The following is a 19195-nucleotide window of genomic DNA, read 5'->3' as shown; positions in this document are numbered from 1 at the left end:
ATGCCTAAATATTTTCAAGTTGCCCATAACCTTCATATTTAAGCTTTGAAAAACTAATAAATACAGTAATAACCATATAACAAATTTGGAGCCCTAGTTCTTTTAATTCCTTATTCACATGGGCTGGGGCCAATTGTATGAGGTTCAACAAAGCGAAGTGCCAGGTCCTGCACTTGGGCCACAACAACCCCATGCAACGCTACAGGCTTGGGGAAGAGTGGCTGGAAAGCTGCCCAGCGGAAAAGGACCTGGGAGTGTTGGTTGACAACCGGCTGAATATGAGCCGGCAGTGTGCCCAGGTGGCCAAGAAAGCCAATGGCATCCTGGCTTCTATCAGAAATAGTGTGGCCAGCAGGGCTAGAGAAGTGATTGTGCCCCTGTACTTGGCACTGGTGAGGCCACACCTCGAATACTGTGTTCAGTTTTGGGCCCCTCACTACAAGAGAGACACCGAGGTGCTGGAGTGTGTCCAGAGAAGGGCAACGAAGCTGGTGAGGGGTCTGGAGCAGAAGTCTTATGAGGATTGGCTGAGGGAACTGGGGTTGTTTAGCCTGGAGAAGAGGAGGCTGAGGGGAGACATTATTGCTCTCTACAACTACCTGAAAGGAGGTTGTAGAGAGGTGGGGGTCGGTCTCTTCTCCCAGGTAACAAGTGATAGGACGAGAGGAAGTGGCCTCAAGTTGTGCCAGGGGAGGTTTAGACTGGATATTAGGAGATTTTACTTCACTGAAAGGGTTATCAAGCATTGGCACAGGCTGCCCAGGGAAGTGGTTGAGTCGCCATCCCTGGAAGTATTTAAGAGACGTTTGGATGAGGTGCTTATGGACATGGTATAGTGGTGGTCTGGGTAGTGTTAGGTTTACGGTTGGACTTGATGATCTTAAAGGTCTTTTGCAACCTATACGATTCTGTGATTCTGTGTTCTCCAGCAGCAGTTCTCCTGATCTTTCTGTTGCAACCACAGTTGTTTGGTCAGTTTATTAATATTTTTCTTGATTTAAATATTTTTCATTTCATTAACTTGCAAGCAATGCTGCTTCTTAATATGATTTTTTTAGCCTGGTTGAGCACTGTATTAGTTGTAATAGTATTAACAGCATTAATTATAGTACTTAATAATGCTGGCATGTATTTTGTTTAAAATAATTTGTTTATCCTTAATGAAAATGTGTATTCTGCTTGGTTTAGAGCTGAATTATATTTTATGAACCAAAGTAGGAAATTTGAAATTTAAATCTCTGCAGTGTATAAAGAATCTATGAGGACCCTCAAATGACTGTGAAAATTCAAATGCTTATGTTGGTGGCAGTCACAATTTAGCACGTATTGAAGAAATGCATTATGTCAGCTGTGTTATGACAAAGAATTAGAAGTCACCATATGGCTCAATTTTTCCATTTTTTCCAAATAGCAATTTCTTAGGCATTTAGAAATTTAATTTTCCAATTGAATTTTAACCCGTATGTTCTAACTACAACTGGCAAGTTGAACTTCAGCCTTGTTTTGATTCAGGACAAGAATGGGAATTAAAAAAGGGGGTTTGGTAACTCTGAAACATTCCAAACGTTTTTTTTTTTTTTTTAAGTTATTAGTGTGGGATGAATCTTACAGCATGCTTTGAACGTGACCAAACTGAAGGTGCAATTATGAATAGGCTTAAAATTTCAACAAAAGCCTTCACTTCCACACTTCACTAGCAAGCAACTTGAAAACAATCCACATTTGTAATAGTATTAATCTAAATTTTCTATTTCTTTTGCTCAGGGTACTAAGACTCAGGCCTTCAGCTCTGCAGCACAGCTAGTTAGAAACTTCCTGATGGAAAGTTCCATCAGCAAATGCAGAGCCCAATATATTTAATTCAAAACATTTCAGAATTTAATGACATGATAAGCCTAATATATGTTTGCATGGGTTTCCAGCATATGCTTGAGTTTCTGGCAGACTGAAGATCTGGTGTTTCCTGGCTCTGTGCCTCTGTTGTGCACCCTCAGATAGGACCTGTGTGGCACAGAACTTCCATGACAACGGCCCTGGTTCTGGGTTCATAGCCCTAACTGAGTTTCCAATGTCAACATAGTATAGGTCATGGTCCCAAACAGCTACTAAACAAAATCTTGATGTTCTGTGCCTGTGGAGGTAATTAATTCAGGAAACACCATGACAGTTTCTCAATGAATTTTAAAATGGTTTTAAACCTAATCTGAAAAGTAAAGTTTTATAGGAACCCAGACAGCCAACACTGAACACATGCCAAAAAGGCAGCTGTCCCCTAGTGACTGCTCGCCAAGGATAGGATCTGCTGAGGCTCCCAAATCCTCAAGAGGAGTATTTTTTGTTCCAGTTGAAAGCTGCTTCCTCCCCCAGTCTAAAGATTGTCTTACCTTCCACCTCTAACCCAATACATCCAAGTTTCTGAAAATACTTTTTCAGCGATGAAAGGTGAACAGTTTTGGCCTCAGAGAAAGGACTCCTAAACAAACAGGAATGACTTTGCTGCAGAATTTGATCTACACAAATCTCATTTACTGGTTGTTTCTGAAACCTGCAGTTCTATTCACAGATAGATGATCTCTCTTTATCCCTCCTGTTCTGCCTTCACCACTTTTATGGTACTTCAAAGATATATCAAAGCATGTACTACACTACAGCCATAAACTACACTATCACGGGCTTTCTAGGTAATTTCTAGTTAGAATTGCTGTTGTGTTCAAGAAGAGAGAATAGATGGGTGTGAGCTTGTTGACAGATTAAGTGAAATTGTAACTATGATGAATACTATTTCTGTATTGTGCAGTCTTAAAACAAAAAGAGATTGGCTGAAGCCAACCAATTAATGATTTTTTTTTCTTCTTTTTACTAACTGTGATGATAGGAGTCATACTTCCTCCTATGTTACCAGGATGAGCCTGGGAAAAGTTCTAATAGGAAGTTCGATCATCCAGGGGAAATATTACATCTCCCTGAGACGTTTTCCTCATTTTAAACTGTAACTATCTCATATATTTTGGGTTAGAAATGGAAAACACAATTTGAATTGTGAAGATAATTAACTAGAGACACAGTGCATTCTCCATCAGTTCAGATTTTGCAGTGTGCAGGCAGCACCGACCCAAATAGAGTTTAGAGCTGTCATGCGAGCATCACCAAGACGCAGTTTCTGGCTGTTTTATGTAAGAGGTCACATACTAGCTGGCCTTTTCTGGCCTTGAATACTTATGTGACTGCTTAAGCAAAGTGACTCTGTCATTCTCTGTTGCAGTTCCATGGCATGAGATTAGAAAATGTCCCTTTCATAATCATAAATAAGATAGGAAGAAAAAAGCCCACGTGTCTTAGTGTGATGGGGCTGACACCATGCCAAGTGCTAACCTGTGCAGAAGGGGATGCATTTAAAATACTGAGGAACTGCGCGTCTTGGGGAAAGAAGGCATTAACCGTCACTGGGTCAGTGTTCCGCACCACACCTTCCCCCGTGGAGGGATCCGAACACGGACTGACACGTTCCCACCAAACGCCGCGGGGTCCCACGGAAAACACGGCGGGTCCCGCAAGGCCCTGGCTTCGGCGGCGGGGGGAGCCCGGGCCGAGCGGCCGCAAGGGCCGGGGCCGCGGCCAGGCGCCGGGGCCGGGGCGGGGCAGCGCGGCGGGCTGACGTCAGGACGGGGCTGGCGCTGCCCGCTGGCGGAGCGGGGCCGGCAGCGGGAGCGGGGCCGGCAGCGGCAGGTAGGTGCGGCGGCGGCCCGCCACCGGCTGGGCACGGCGGCGGGGGGCGGCGAGGGGCACGGCTCTCTGCGGCTGCCCGCCCTGACCCGGCCCCGCCCGGCGGCCGCGCGAAGGTCAGCGGGGCCGCGGAGCAGGCCCGGGGCCGGCGCGGTCGGCGGGCCCGGAGCTGCCGGGGCCGGAAGGGGCTTCCCCGGGGAGCGCTGGCAGGGTCCCTGCTGTCGGCCCGGCTGTCGGGTACGCGGAGGGTGAGACGGAGCTTTCAGGGCAGGGCGCGGCGGCCTCTGCGGGGCGAGCCAGCCGCGCCGCCGCGCCCTGCCCGCTGCCCGGCGGCGGGTGACGGGGAGGGAGCGTGCGAGCGCCCCGGGGGGCGCGGGGAGCGGAGCTGCCGCGCTGCCTTGGCCAGGCGGAGCTTTGGACAAGCTGCCTGCCGTCACGGCGGGGCAGGAGAGGAGGGAGCGAGCCCGGGCCCGGGGCCAGCTTGCCCCCAGGAGGCCTGCCGGGGGGAGCTGTCCCCGTGGGAGAGGGAAGGGGTGGGATGCTGCCGCTCCAAACCGCCTGTTCCTCAACACTGACTCGCTCGCGAATGAACAGGTTTTGAACTGAGAGCCACATCTCTCAGGCATTGGCTAAAATAAGCATAACTTCATGGAAAAAAGGCCTGCGTGTAGCTAGTTGCAGAGCCAGAACGTTCAAAAAATAGAAACCTTGCTTTGTTTTAAGGGGGGGGGGGCAGACAGGGTTACATTTGAACACTGCTCTGAGCTTGGTATAGTTCTCTACCTGAAGTCTTGGGAGTAAAGTAACAGTGAGGTGTCAGTGGGCACAGCGGGTCGCCTGGGACTCAGCTCTGTGGTTATGTCTGTGTGGCTAAGCCCCTTCCATCTACATGGATTGCAGAATCGGGTCCATTGCTAGTTTCACTGCATTAATCAAAATTGCTCTAGTAGCAACAAGCTGCAGGTAGAAACACTTGATTTGTTTTGAAGTTTGCTTTTCCTACCAGCCAACTGGGTTTGGGAACAAGAAGTGAACTGCCATAGACTGTTGGAGATTCCACATTATATTCTGTGCAAAAAAGGAAAACTGCTATTCTAGGGAGCAGGAATGAATAGCCCCACCCCTTTGCTGCATTTACTCTTAACTTCTGTTCAGTTTAGGGTGCTACTACTTTTAGATTTCAGTCACCAAGGAACTTCTGTTGACGTTGGTGATAAATTGATCTTTGATATCTTTGTTTAAATCCCTTTTTCCATGTTGGTTTGGACTGAGCTAGTTTAACAAGCAAATAATACTCAGTTGCGACTGATCTTGCCAGGCTATCTTCTAGCTCTGCAAATACTCTCTTAAACATAACGTGGGTTGATTGTGAATACTGTATCGGACTTCAAGTGAGTGCTTGTGCTTAAAAAGGGGCAGAGAAGAATATCTAATTGTTTTTGCACATCCTGCTCCAGTGCTGACAGATTGTTCTGTGTGATTCTTTGCTCTCTATCCAGAGCTGAAGTTTTGGGTACTTAAATTTTGTTGGGAAAATGTAGTTTTTGCATCTGAGATTACATGCAAGGTGCTGTACAGCTGCTGAAGCCTCTTTTGCTGTTGTAGCCCTAGATAGCTGTGAGACATTCTGTAATGTGAGACTTTGATTGTGAGGCATTCTGTAATGACAGGCAAAGCTTAATTTGTCAAGAGAAATGTTTTCTTCTTCATTTCTTCCCCTTTGTGTGTGTGAGTTAAATCTAATTATGCTGTTGTGTAACAGAGTAGGCTTAAAGGCAGCAAAAAACATTCAGTGGCCTAATCTAGCACTTGTAACAGAACTGAAGTTCATGGAAGTTCTTTATTGGCTCTTAGACTATTGAAAGGCCTCTGGAAATACAGTGATTTCACCTTAGTGGGCAAACTGGAAGACATGGAAGCACCATTGGAGAGACCCATTCCTTTGAAAACGAAGAGCAAGAAGACGATTTCCTTGTAAAGGAGAATCTAGGGGGAGAGGAGCATATACCGGGGTGGCAGGAGAATGAGGCTCAGGTCCTTTGTACCGCCTTGTTACTTTGGAAGAATAAATTGGCCTCTGTTTCTGAAGCCCTCCCTCTGTAGACAGGTGACAACAGCATGCTTAGACCCTGTCAGAGCAGGACCTGGTGACCAGGATTAAAGCAGGATAGGAGTTTGACACTCTCTTTCAATGGGCTGTCAGCTAAATGTTTGTTTTCCCAGCGAGCTGGTACAAAAGCCAAGAGTAAGAGGTTTATCTTGGAGTTTAAACTTTACCTGCAGGTGGTTCTCACCATCACACCCGAGCCTGTGCTGGATGTGGCATTCCTTCAATATGAAATCCTGCTGGCTATAGTCTTTACTTGTGTGTTACAGAATTTGCCCAGTACTGTGAAGAGGACACAGCTACAAGTAATATCTAATAGATGGCATATATACATCTATCAGAAACTAAGTGGATGCTTACTAACTTTGTATTTTAGTAGAAGATAACAAAACTCTCTTCTCTTCCTCCCTCCCCCAAGCTTTAAACATATTCCTTGTCTGGGAGGAGTTCCTCTATCAACTCTACTGTGCCACCTTCCCCCCCCCGGCTTCTTATGCTGCTACAAGTAGAATGTTATCTGGTGGGTTTAAGTATCTGTCTCTCATATTGGCTTACAAGCCCCACAAATAATTTCTAAAAAAGGCAGCCTTCTCAAGGGAGGCTTAAAATGCTTCTGTTCTTGCTTTTCTAGTTCAGTTGCATCCAGATAGTTATGTTTTTATTAATCCATTTTAGAACAACAGTCAGAACACCATTATGCTATAAAATAAAAACTCATCCTCCAACATATCCTATGCTTGATCTCTTTTCTTTAGCATGCTCATAAACCAGAGTGCAGTGGCCGAGTGCTTAATGTCATGTGTGATAACTTGAATTTAATGCAGGGTCCTTCCCATGCCATTTCAAGCTTCATTTAAAAGTTGAAGAGAAATAAGAATCTCACTTTATGGGCTTAACTTATTTCAATTCATCTTTGAGGGAGCTAGTGATGATTTGGAAGAAATACAAGTCATAAAACCAGCTTTCTCCTTCCTGTTTAAGATTAAACTATTTCACCTTTTGTTTTGGCTGGACTTTGAGCCAGTGAATGAAAAAAACAGAAGAGGAAGTACAGAAAAAGGGACATAGGGAAGAAGTGAGGGTGCTTAGTAATTTGAGGCTGCAGACTACAGGAAGCATACGTATGTCAAGAGAACAACTTTGCAAGGAACTGGTGGTGAGTCAGGAAGCAGTCACTCCAGTCTGTTTCTTCCCCATGTTGCAATAGTGGTAGCTCTAAGCTTGTGCATTTTCCAGTTAAAGTTAAAGGTGGTCTCTCATAGTCACATTGGATTGCTACAATTGCACATTTGTTCCACTTGTTAAGTCCTAGAATACCAGTTGTGCCTTACTGAATATCTTCAGCTGAGATCTACCTTGTATTTCTGCCATACTAGCTGGGTACACACAGCTATAATATATGATATTATACCTTGAGAAGCCTCTTTCTAATGTATTATTGTGAAATACTGAAGACTGCTTTTCTCCCCCTCACCTTCCTCTTCTGTCCACTAGATTAAGCAACAATGGCATTTGTGAAGAGTGGATGGCTGCTCCGGCAAAGTAAGTCATGGGCCTTTTACCTGCTTTTCTCCCCACTGTGTCTACCTTCTTCAAGAAACACCAGAGCAACTTAGCAATTCCTAGGTCTTTCTTAAAACACGTCTCTAGCTCTGTGGGTTGTTTTTTGTTGGTGTTTTTTTTTACCTTTAGGACACTTCACAAAATGACCTGTCATGACAGTATTTCCATGTGACCTTTTGCGTATACCAGTGCAAAACAGGATATACCATATCTGAGGTGTCTGACTGGCATTCAGCTTCAGATGTTGCTGTATAATTAGTGCTGTACAAGTGGAGACTTGGAAACTTTACCTGACACCTTACCTTAATGTCTTCAATTAGTCATACCCTCTGCTTGTTCTTGCAGCAATTTAGAACTAAAGTGCCAGGTTATGTACTTAAAATAAACTCAGCTGTGACTGAATACTAGATAAAATATGGAACCCAGTTATGTAATGTTCTGAAGTGGGGATGCTGTAGTACAGGATTTTGCTTGGCACCTCAGAATGTCTGGGGCAACTGTGAAGGATTTCTTGGTTTATTTTTTATTAACTCTAGGACAGAAATACTTCCCAATATGTGCCCTCAAAAGTGACTGTCTGATTTTTAAGGTACTATTTTACGGCGTTGGAAGAAGAACTGGTTTGACCTGTGGTCTGATGGCCGCTTAATATTCTATGACGATCAAAATCGCCATGATATAGAAGATAAAATCCACATGCGAATCCATTGCATCAACCTCAGAGTGGGGAATGAATGTCGAGGTAATAATGAAATCTTCACGATTTGTGTATTCAGAGATTCTTTACAACTTCAGTGCCTGCCTAGCATACCATTTACAATACCACTGCAGAAGTAAACATGTCCAAGAAGTGTGCAACTTCATTGTTGTTAAAAAAAACCCCACCACCTTCCATCTCCCTCCCCTCCCCAAAAAAAAACCCAACCCAACCAACTACTAAATTCCCTTATAGATAGCCAGGGTGTGGTATCCCCATGTGATAGATTAGTTAGGGTTTGATACCTACTTTTAAAACCCAGTGAGGACAGTGTACCATATATGCAGGTGGTGGGCATGCACATGAGAATGGGATGTTCGCAGTAGACTTGTGTGTCTGATTATAGAGTGTTACAGGTGTAATTATAGTACTGGCTGGAGTGAGATGCAGGACTAGAAATGGGAAACCTCAGCAGATTTTTTTCAAGTGTTACTAAGTTCACTTCTAGCATTTGTTAGTACTCTACTTGATGCTGACACAAGTGAAGGACACAACTGTTGGAGAGTACTTACTGCTAAGTATGGATTTGTTCTGCTGTAAGACACTTGCATTTCTTAGGAATGATGTTCAGAGCTACTTGCGTTCAGGCCACTCTAAAGAGCAAGAACAGGTTATTTCCTTCTGTAATTTGTTCTGATGCCATGGAAAGCAGCTACAACTGGCCCTAGTTTATTTTGTCCAGACTTTTGCATAAACTGTCTCCCTTCTTGCAAATGCAATCATGAAATTCTTGTTATAGATATTTCATAACTTGTCTCTTTTTTCTGACTCAGATTTCCAGCCTCCAGAGGGGAAGCAGAGAGACTGTTTACTGCAGATTGTTTGCCGTGATGGGAAGACAGTCAACCTCTGTGCAGAGAGTGCAGATGACTGCCTGTAAGTCTGCTAGAGAATATTGTTTTTGCTGCCTCTTCCTCTTCTATCTTTCTTTTTCTCTCTGTCCCTAATCATTTTCCTTCCTTCGGACTTTCAGAGACACATTTTAAGAAAGTATTCAAGCAAGTAAAAGCAAGCTTTCAGTGACAAAAAATATAGCTCTCCTATAAGAAGTTGTCTAGCTCATGCAAACTAACTGCAAGTTAAGTCACTAAAAACACCAAAGGGTGAGGAGGAGTAAAAGGATCTTATTAATATGGTTAATGCAAGACTTGTTGAACAGATTTTTTTTCACTTTTCCCATTCTTCAAGTAGTACATGACCCTGCATAGCCCAAGAACATCCCAATCACAGTAGTGAAAGGAATAATACTCCATTATTGTGAACTCTCAACTAAGCTTGGCTATGTATAGTTAGATAACTTCTATCATCAGTGTTTGCCAAGTATGCGTGGTGCATCGAGCATGCTCCCAGCCATATGGCATGGGAGTATCTGTGTGAAGTATATGTACCTTCTGTTCAAACTGTAATAGCATCAAGACCCACACTCTAGTCAGCACAGACGCAACTGTTCAGGCAGGAGATACAACTTCCCTGGTGCATCTCTTCCTATTTCCTTATCCTGAGCATGGCTGCATATTACCTGGCTGTTGTGCTTGCAGTGAGGACCTTCAAAACCGTGTCTGTTCTTTCTCGTGTTCCTCCTCATTCCTTCTCAGCTCTGCAAAGAAAGTAATTATTTCTCAGTCTTGGTGTAACACCTTTGTGCATTCATTTTAGTGTATCATTGGGCTTTGATGTCTGCAGTATCTTAAACTCTGCTCCTGCGGTACCTCTAGTTGCTAACCTTGTTTTTTTCATAGGCCTAAAAAGAAAAAGTGGCGTTAATTTTTATCAGTGTTCCACTAAACAATGGGGATTTTTTTGCAGGGCATGGAAAATTGCTCTCCAGGATGCCAGAACAAACACAGTAAGTGTACAACCTAGCCTTTATACTGATAGAGAAGCAGCACATCAGTGTTATGTGTGCTCCAGCAGTTTACTTCTGAAATCATGTTCCATCCTTCTCTGCTAGAGAAAAACAGGGTTATGAGCATGATGGTAAGGCTTGTGGGTGGGGAGAAGAATGATCCTCTGGATCACAAGCACATGTCATTCTTGCAGCCAAGTCCACGCAAATACATGCTGGGTGGAAGTGAATTATTTCAGGGAATGATTTATCTGGGTGGAAGTGAATGTTTGGGAAGCTGGTCTGTAAGGGAGGTGGGCACTGAGGCAGTGGGCAAAAAGTAAATCTGCAACCAGTAAAAATGCACCTTCCACTCCTAGTGTTTGTTGCCTACCAGGTGCAGTGCTAAAGAAAGCTCACTGCAAAGAAGCTGTTTGTTAATGTAGATCCATTACATTGTGGGATGCTTCTTGGCGGAGACTAGGGGAGGAGCAAGAGGTGCTTGGAGGGTAGTGCAGGCATGCCAAGAAGGAGTATATTACCTCTGCATTGGCATGCTAGCTGTGGAGAGTGAAGAGGTCAGGAATCATAAAAGCCTATCTGTGAGTCTTGGAGTTCTCTACAGAACTGTATCTTTGGGGAACCACATCCATGCACTTGCGGGTATTGTTAATTTGTTATTCCTCCAGACTGCCTTTCAGAGTACTCTTCAGCACTAGCTTTCCTTAGATGGCTAGGCTGAATCAACCTGAGATGTTTCTGTTTCATGGGGAAATGCCGAGTTTTGTAGAAGCTTATCTCAGTTTTTGATGGGTGACATTAACACTGCCACTGTACTGAGGCATCTGTCATATGATATAACTTGGATTTGTAGATACCCAAAGCAAACACTTGTCATAGCAAAACTACCCTGAACACGATTGCCTCTAACTGCGGCTATGCTATGCTGCTTCATGGTGTTAAATGAGAAGTGAAGGAATTGTCCTCACACAGAGGACACAACACTCAGTCTGTCTGCCCTAGTAGTTTTAGGGGCTTTATCTTGCTTATGTATGAGATGGTGACTCCTGGTTTCAGGAGTTAGGAGCGGCTGCTTTTCATGTCTCTCACACTCAGCTGCCAGCCCTGCTAGATGGCATTCAAAACTTGCCACCACCTTTGTCAGCCAAGGCAGACGCCTGCTACTGAAAGTAGGGCAGGTAGCTCTCTGCACAGGTAACATCATAAATTAGCACTTTCCAAAGCTATTAAAGGTCTCCAACAAGAACTTGAACTAACCGGGTAGCTGGGTTTGAGTCCATCTGTAGGTGTCTGACAGCTTTCAAAAATACCAAGCATCCAGCAGTGCCTAATAACTTTACTGGAACAGTAGGGTGATCACCCTAGCTTTGAGAACTATGTCATTTACAGACGTTTGCAGGCTTGTGTCATATGCCTGTACAGAGTTCCCTGTAGCACAGACAGAATACATTTATTGCTAAGATGTGAGCATTTGCTGGACTTTTTCTCAGGTGGTGGAAATACCTGCCTCTTCATACAGTGCTTTCAACAGCGTGTTTCAACCAATCCTTAGAATCTCCACCACGAGTTTGACTTGGGGTATGGCCACAGCATGCCCTCAAAAGTCTTTCTACAGTCCAGGTACAAGAGACAACAGGAACATTCTCTATTGAGCTATTAAAGCGTTCACTTGTAAGTTAAAGAAAAGGAGCTGTTTTTTTTCTTGGGATAGGGCACTAACTAAGAGCATCACTGTAGATTTCTGATATTAGGGGCAAGAATACAAGGCTACTGTAACAAATCTTAATTATCTTTGAGAGCTCCTTGTAGATGGATTCAAGTAAGTTATCACCTTTGCCTCATGGCTGCCTTCAAAAAGGACCAGAATTGTAGGTGGCATTTGCAAAGTAACACCCTAAAAACAACCAAGCCCCTCAAATCCCTACACTTAAACCTCTCATTACATTTTTTTTTAAGTCTCCTCACAGCCAGAAAGTGAGAGGTGGCTAAGAGCTGTGACAGTGTTCCGCTAAAATGTTCAGGTGCCACTTTTGGCTACTGCATTTGTGTCCTTTATCTGCTCTTGCAGAACTTGGTGATACCACTTTAGGGTGCCAGGAAGTTGCTAGCTTAGTTGTGAAGACTTTTAAATCTGAAAACAGAGGATGAACAAGAGGGTAATTTCTAAAACTGAGGCTACAAAATGGGGGAAGGAGTCATTGTGCTTGCATGCACATGTATGCACGTGTGTGTGCACACACACAGAGGTAAGAAATTTTATGGCTTCTTCCTGTCGTTGATCAGGCATTTGTGTTCTCCCAGGTCTGCTCTCCAAGTAGTTTCTTTTTGCAGTGCTTTATAAGGTACTTACTGCTTTCTTAACGTGCAGCACGTCTAAAGGTTACTCTTGCTTTGGGGTCATTAAGTTTTAATCCTTGCACTACTCTAACTGGTTGTCTGTAGGAAAAGGTGATAACTGCTACCTTTCCATGGTATTTAGGGCTACGTGGGATCTGATGTGATGTATGATGAGACAGCCATTTCCTCAGCCCCTCCTCCTTATACAGCTTATGCCACACCATCACCTGAGGTAAGAGTTGCAGTTGGGAAGCATTAAAATAAGTAAGGTAACAGAAGTGGCCATCCTTCAAGCACCCAAACTGTACTCCCAAAGTGCTGTGTTTCACAGATCCAGCTTTAAGGTTTGTACGAAAGGAGAGTGAGAATAAGGGACTAACAATCTACTGTCACTTCTATTTGAGATGGATTTCCTTTGAAAGGGATGAAGCAGATTTGGTTGGGAGGTATATAGAGGGATGGCTGCTCAGTGAACTTGGAAAATAAAGCTTCTTAAAGACAGGGCAGAAGTTATTTGGCTAATCTTGAAAAATACTGGCCATGCAGCTTTTAACATGAGGAGGTGTGACCACTTTCACATTGTGTAAGCACTGGAAGGATATGAAATCAGGAGTTTTAAAAATAGGATTTAATGACTGGAGCTGTCACTTTTAACACATAAGGATTTTGTTGTATACAAGATGTCATAGCAACACCGTAACTCTAGCTTCTGGATGCACAGTTCTTTTACAGTGGAGAAGGAGCAGCACTGGGGCCGAGCCAGTATACATTGGGGATTTCTGGATGTTCTGACTCACGCGCAGTGATACACAAAGGGATAGTTTGGGGTAGTGTTACTTGTTGCACTATAGCTGGTCTGCTCCAGCCCCTCACTGTTAGAAATAATTGTTAAGAACTAGTTGTGGTACTGGGAGCTGTATCAGGGCTAGCAGCAGGCCTCATATTTTGGAGAACAAAATTGCTTCCAAAACATATGGCTACAGAGTATTTGTCCCGAATCTGACATTACTTGCAGTGTACTAGAGGAAAGTTGGTTGGAGTTTCTTGGAATCAGCTGCCACCTACCTGGCACTTCTGAGCTCTCCATAGAGCTGGTGTTGGTATGAGGGCAGAGAGGAGAAGCTGGTAAGGCTGCTGTGGCTCTGCCTGATGATCCAGGCCCTGCCTCTACCGTTCACCACCCAGGAAGGGTGGAGAGTGAATGATGCTTAGGAGCACTTATTTTTTCAAGCAGCTGTTCTAAATCCTTTCCAGGGAGTAGACAGACTATATCAGTACAGATTGGATATTTTAGTGAAACTTTTAACTCCATTAGAAATGAGGGACAATTGAACAAAGTGCATAATTGGATACATAGCAAAGAATACTTTTGTAATGGACATTTTTAATTTCACCAGGTTTATGGCTATGGCTATGATCAGTACAATGGTGCGTATCCCCCTACTGCTCCTCAAGTCTTCTATGCCTCCAATGGACAAGCTTATGCTGTTCCCTATCAGTATCCGTACCAAGGTAATCAGTATCAACCATATCCTTCACCTTCCTGTAGAAGCTATTTGAGTCAGTCTTTCTGGCTTTAATTCTGTTAATCACCATCCTTTACCACCCACCACTCCTGCACACAGAGTGATAGAAAGAAGCCTGACTTGTAACTGGAACCAAGTCCCCTTACCCTTTCACAACAAAGCAAGTACAGTGAAATTTGTATTAAGTGATTTAACCTTCCCAATGTGATCCCAAAATCTTCAAATTACTTCATAAACTCTTTTTGAAGCACACAGCTCTCCAACTACAGTAGGCAGCATGTTTTCTAAGGAAAGATAGAAGAGCCAGAACAAGATTGATTCAGTACTCCATATTGGGCATTGATGGAGCTTTTGATTCATCTGTTGCTCTTATACCTAGCTTAATTATTTCAACACTAATGTTCAGCTATGACCTCAGAATTAAATACAAGTTTCAAAGGTAAATCCACTCCCAAAGCATGGTGTTAACTGGTTCCTTCCCCGCATGCTGGAATTGCTGTAAGGCAGTACATTCAGCCTTGTGAAGTCTTCTGTTGCTCTGTTCAGGTTTCAATCCCAATAAAAGAAGAGACTAAAATTTTTGGGTGTACTTTTAAGCTTAGTCACCTTAATTTAGGATTAGCTTTGCATAGAGAGCCCTAATCCCACAGAACTGGGGCTTTAGAGTAGTATGGGTAATATAAATCAGAAGATTTAACTTAGTAATTGTTTATGATCTGGCTCTGCAAACAAGAATCTCTATTCAGAATTTTTTTCCGTTGTGAGGGAGATTTTTTTTTCCATTTGTTACCATTTTGTTTCCATTTGTTGTCAGGTTATTTCATTTGTCTTTTCCATTTTTTGTAACAAGGGAGGTGCATCAGCCTAAAGCTTTTAAAGCTTTCCTCATCTAAGTTAGTAAAGCCCTAAGATATAGATCAAATATATACAAACACAGAGGAAGGTGGGTTCTGTTGGTTCTCAGCAGCTGAAAAGCAGCAGCTTGTTGAAAGTTCCAAGAACCATTTTTAAAAGCTACCAGCAGGCCTTGGAAATCAAGCTTCATAAACCTGTATGATAAAAATGCAGCATTAAACAGTAACTCTCCTAAACAGTTTGCAAGTCCAGTGTGTTAAGATACTAGTTATAGGTTGGGCATGGTAACCAAGCCTCGATGTTTTCCTTCACTAGGGTTACTGCAACTAAATCTTAGGGGTCAAGTTCACCCCTAGCAACTAACTTAATCCCTGTACATTTGACTTCATTACTCATTCTCTGAATTGACATAATCCTCATGAGGTTCCCAGTCATGCATTGTTGAGAGTCAGTGAGAGCCTTTTCCCATTGCATTAGTTGGATTACTTCACTATCTGTTACAAAAAACATTGCAATATCTTCAAGAATACTTAATCTTCCTGAAATGTCTGGAAGGGAAAGCAATACCATTTTGTTTGCTTTGCAGGTAGGAGCAAAGTCACAAAACATGACAGGTGGAGCTTGTACAAGTCTGTTGCAGAGCAAGAGTCAATTGCTGGTTTTTTTGCGTCTTAGTTCCTTACTACTGGGCCAATCTTCATCTAAAAAGAAATGTAGCAGCTGTCACCACACAACAGATCAGTCCAGGATGTGACGGCTGAATTGAAGTAGTAGGCAGTAATTGTAGAGTAAAAAACTGATACACAGTTTCTGACAAAGCCCTGGCTTAAGAGCTGCCAAAGATTTTGGGAGGGGGGAACAACACTATTTGCTTTAACTTCAAGGTTGAATCAATTTTTAGACCCATTTCTTGCATTAAATCCTCTAAGTGTTTGATAGAATGATACAAGTAATTCATAGGTTCTTTGCTAATATAAATCCAGAACAGTGTTCAGTTTTACATTTGTGAGGAGCTTTTCTCCCAGATGTTAAACTATAATGAGGCTAGAAGTGTTGCTAGGCCTCTTTATTTATTTAATAAATGTAGAGGCTGAACCCAAAGCAGGGATGTATTCTACCTTTGTAGCTGGCATCATCTTAGTGTTCAATGGAAGGAAGAGGGTGAAAGAATGGGCATGCTTTGAAAGTGCAGTGCATGGTATTAAGATAGACGGTTCTTTTGCCTCCTCCTAACAATCTCTTATTACCTAGGACCTTATGGCCAACCCCCTGCAAACCATGTCATCATTCGAGAGCGTTACCGTGACAGCGATGGAGACCTTGCACTGGGCATGCTTGCTGGAGCAGCAACTGGAATGGCTCTGGGATCATTATTCTGGGTCTTCTAGATACCCGTTCCTTATCTTTGTAGTTCCAAAAACCTTTATTGTGCAATAATATATTGGCAATGCTGTTTACTGTTAAACTTTAAGAAATGCAATAGTTATTTTTCAGTAGTGACATCTTAATAACTGATTCTTAACTGTCCTAAAGAGAGTTTAAAGGCACCATTTAGTTAAGTGGTTGGATATGGCATGTGCTGCTCTTGAATTCTGTTCTGATGTTTGGAGTTATAAGGATTTGTACAGATAAGGATCAATATGAGCACCAGTGTAACATGGTAGCAGTCACTAGCTTTGTGAACAGACTGTTACTGTAAACAGAAAAAATGGATTTTTGGGGTGTCAAAAATCTGGTCCAAATAGGAGGTTTACAGGAGCCTTGCATTAGTATATAGGTACTACTGGCTTCTGAACATTCCCTGGACAAACATATAGCTCAGCAGAAACTCCTTGGCATTAGGTAGTTTGCCATGCTTGAGGATTTTTTTGTTTTCAAACTTGCTTGCAGATGGTAGTGTATTTTCTTAGGTGGAGTCCTATACCTGTCTCTCACACCATCCAGGTGAAGTTGTCTTTGAGAACGTATAAGTAAATCGCTAAGAAGTGGCAGCACTCCTCAATTCTTTTATTCTCCCAGAAATGTGAATGACCAGTGGCAAGGAAGACCAATGTTTGTTGTTCCACCTCCCTCTTTATCCTGAATCACTCTTCTCTGGTCAGATGGAAGTAATGGATCTTTAGCTTTGCAAGTGGTCTTTGTCTGTAGAACAGTCGCCTGAGACACTGTACCAACTGTATTGCTGAGGAAGAGGCCATTGCCTAGTGTCTCACTGCATTACTGCTATTGCTCTGCAGAGTCTGCAGGAGGAGAACTATCTTGAACAACCTTTGCCCTGTTGGGCCCACCAGAACCCCTCTGCAGGCAGTAATAGTCAAGAGGGCAGAGACAAACAGCACAAGTAGACCTAGCACACAGGCACTTTGATATCAGCTGCCTTGCCATGGCTAGGATAGAATGTCTGTGTCTTAGCCTCTAAGGTTTCCTGAACCAGGTTCATTATTTGCAACTAGTTTTGAGCACAGATGAGCCTGGGTTTGTTCTATGCACACTTCCCTCTCACATTCAGCAGGTCTCTTCTTCCCTCCATGACTTGTCAAGGAAAACACTCCAAGGAACCTGGCTGGCTTTGCTTGTACGTCTGGTTCCTTATACAATGTGCTCCTGGAGGCTGCTGTACTATGGACTGTAACCTGGAGTGCAACTGTTATGTGTGTTATGTGGCCTATTACCTTTTCCTGTTATAATCCATGCTGAGCTGTGCTTGGCAGGGGAAGGAAAGCTCTGAAGAAATACACATGCTTTCTTATTCAGGTAAAAGAGGCAGGGTGCCTAAGTTGAGTTCTTTATAGTAAGAGGACTTATTTTTCTACTTCTACTTTCAGCTTCCTGTATTCATACTGTTTTAATATGTTAAGTCTTTCTTATGCTTTCATTCAGAAGTAGGTTAATTTCCTTAAGGTTCATGGGGTTTCAGGTATGTCAGGAAAGATGAAAATAGATGAGAACTTGCACCCATATAAATTGAGATCAAACCCCAACCTTTTGTATTTCATCCTGAACCTGTCTTGGCTCTATCCTACATATTTAAGTAATAGAGATCTTGGACAAGAGTTTGGGTAGCAGCCAGAAGAAGCACTAAGCTTTCATGACTCTTAGGACCAACTCAACAAACTGAAATCATCAGAAGGAAACAGACGGAGGTAATCTTGGCTGCATTACTAAGAGTGGGCCTAATCCAGGCAAAGTAAACTTCTTTCAAGAAGCTTTGGCCGTACACCAATGTGCATGTTCTTTCACAGATTAATACAAGCTACATATGTTCTGCCAGTGGTATGTACTGAAAGGACTTGTTGGAGGTTCAAAAGAGGACTAAAGCGAAAGTTTCCTATTGCTAGTCCAAACCAAAAGAAATTGGAGTACACTACTGAAGTTCTCTTAGAGGCCTGGTACCCTTGAGGTCAGAAGGAAATGATGACTGTCTAGAACTTAAGTGAACAAACATTTCTACCCTTTTTAAACCTTGAGATAACCTTGAGGCTGATTACAGGTCTACACTGCTGTTTAGTTTATGTTTTGCAATATAACTAGTTCTGCAGAATGCCTCCATCTCCTCTTCTCCCTGTGTGATATTTAGCTTATAAGGGGTGGGGGAGAATAAAACAATTGAACATCATTGTGATTTCTTTTTAATTTCATATTGTGAAATTCAATTCTTTCAATTGTGAAAGAATAGCACAAAGTGAATCAGCTATTTTAAGTTCAGAGTTTTATTGTGTGGGTGGTTTTGGTTTTTTTTTTGCAAGAGCTGGTGATCACAGCAGGGGACCATGTCTTCTGTGCTTTCAGGAGATAACTGTATCTAGGTCCCCAGTTTCTTTAACTGAAGTATTAGGTTGAATTCAAAGCAAGAAATGATCTTTTTAAAAGTTCAAATTGAAGTAAGTCTCCATTAAAAAAAATAACCTTACCCCTTCTCAAGGGGGAAAAAAATTTACAAATTGAAGCTGAAGATTCTAGTTCTATCTTGGTAACAATAGGCTGCTTTTATACAAAAATCATGAGCTACTTTTCTATCCTGGTAGCACAGGCATTTAGAAGCTAGAAAGCAAATGTACAAAACCATGCTAGAGCATAAAATCAAGAGAGTAGTTATCTTATTGCAGGTGCTTGTAGCCTTTCTGATCTCACTGCAGAAATAGAAGTGGAAGTGTCTTGGTGCACAAAGCAGTAGCATGGGGATAGCCACTAGAATTCACTGGTTGTTAAAGCTCATAGACTTGCTTCCTGAAGACATGGCCACACCTCCTGTTGCTCAGAACAGAGTGGAGGTTTGCTCATATCTATAGTAATGTTAGGCTGGATACATAGTCATGACTCAATAGCCTTTCTCTGCCCAGTCCAGTACTTCATATATCTGCAGTTTGTGTAGATGCTGGTGTGAGCTGAAGGGGCAGGGCCAGAGTGGATTTCGGGGCTTGGAGGGACTGCCATGCCAGCCTCTGCAGATAGGTGATACCATAGTGATGGGAAGAGGCAGT

The 19195-nt window shown here is 42.9% G+C and overlaps 1 protein-coding gene across 3 annotated transcripts; it reads left to right on the top strand.

Moving 5' to 3' along the window:
• Nucleotides 1-3634: 3634 nt before the first annotated feature.
• PLEKHB2 (pleckstrin homology domain containing B2) lies at nt 3635-18619 on the top strand. 3 transcript variants are annotated; one of them, XM_072866541.1, is made up of 8 exons: nt 3635-3726; nt 7325-7372; nt 7983-8135; nt 8924-9026; nt 9957-9996; nt 12476-12565; nt 13731-13845; nt 15966-18619. In XM_072866541.1, exons 2-8 carry the CDS (start codon nt 7336-7338, stop codon nt 16100-16102), a joined length of 675 nt encoding a protein of 224 aa, XP_072722642.1. In that variant the 5' UTR covers nt 3635-3726; nt 7325-7335; the 3' UTR covers nt 16103-18619. The 3 variants fall into 3 exon arrangements, with proteins under 3 accessions (XP_072722642.1, XP_072722643.1, XP_072722644.1); XM_072866542.1 differs by lacking the exon at nt 3635-3726 and adding an exon at nt 3741-3960; XM_072866543.1 differs by lacking the exon at nt 3635-3726 and adding an exon at nt 6916-6986.
• The last annotated feature ends 576 nt before the right edge of the window (nt 18620-19195 follow it).

Source organism: Ciconia boyciana, chromosome 7 (genome assembly GCF_034638445.1).
Source record: "Ciconia boyciana chromosome 7, ASM3463844v1, whole genome shotgun sequence".
NCBI classification, from domain to species: Eukaryota; Metazoa; Chordata; class Aves; order Ciconiiformes; family Ciconiidae; genus Ciconia; species Ciconia boyciana.
Note: the sequence above shows the minus strand (reverse complement) of the source record. Positions and strands in the feature narration are given on the sequence as shown.

Coding starts and splice junctions, on each gene's coding strand:
- PLEKHB2 (XM_072866541.1), top strand. CDS start 7,336: ATGGCATTTGTGAAGAGTGGATGGCTGCTCCGGCAAA. Junction 7,373..7,982: donor TGGATGGCTGCTCCGGCAAA/GTAAGTCATGGG, acceptor CTGATTTTTAAG/GTACTATTTTACGGCGTTGG. Junction 9,027..9,956: donor GAGAGTGCAGATGACTGCCT/GTAAGTCTGCTA, acceptor ATTTTTTTGCAG/GGCATGGAAAATTGCTCTCC.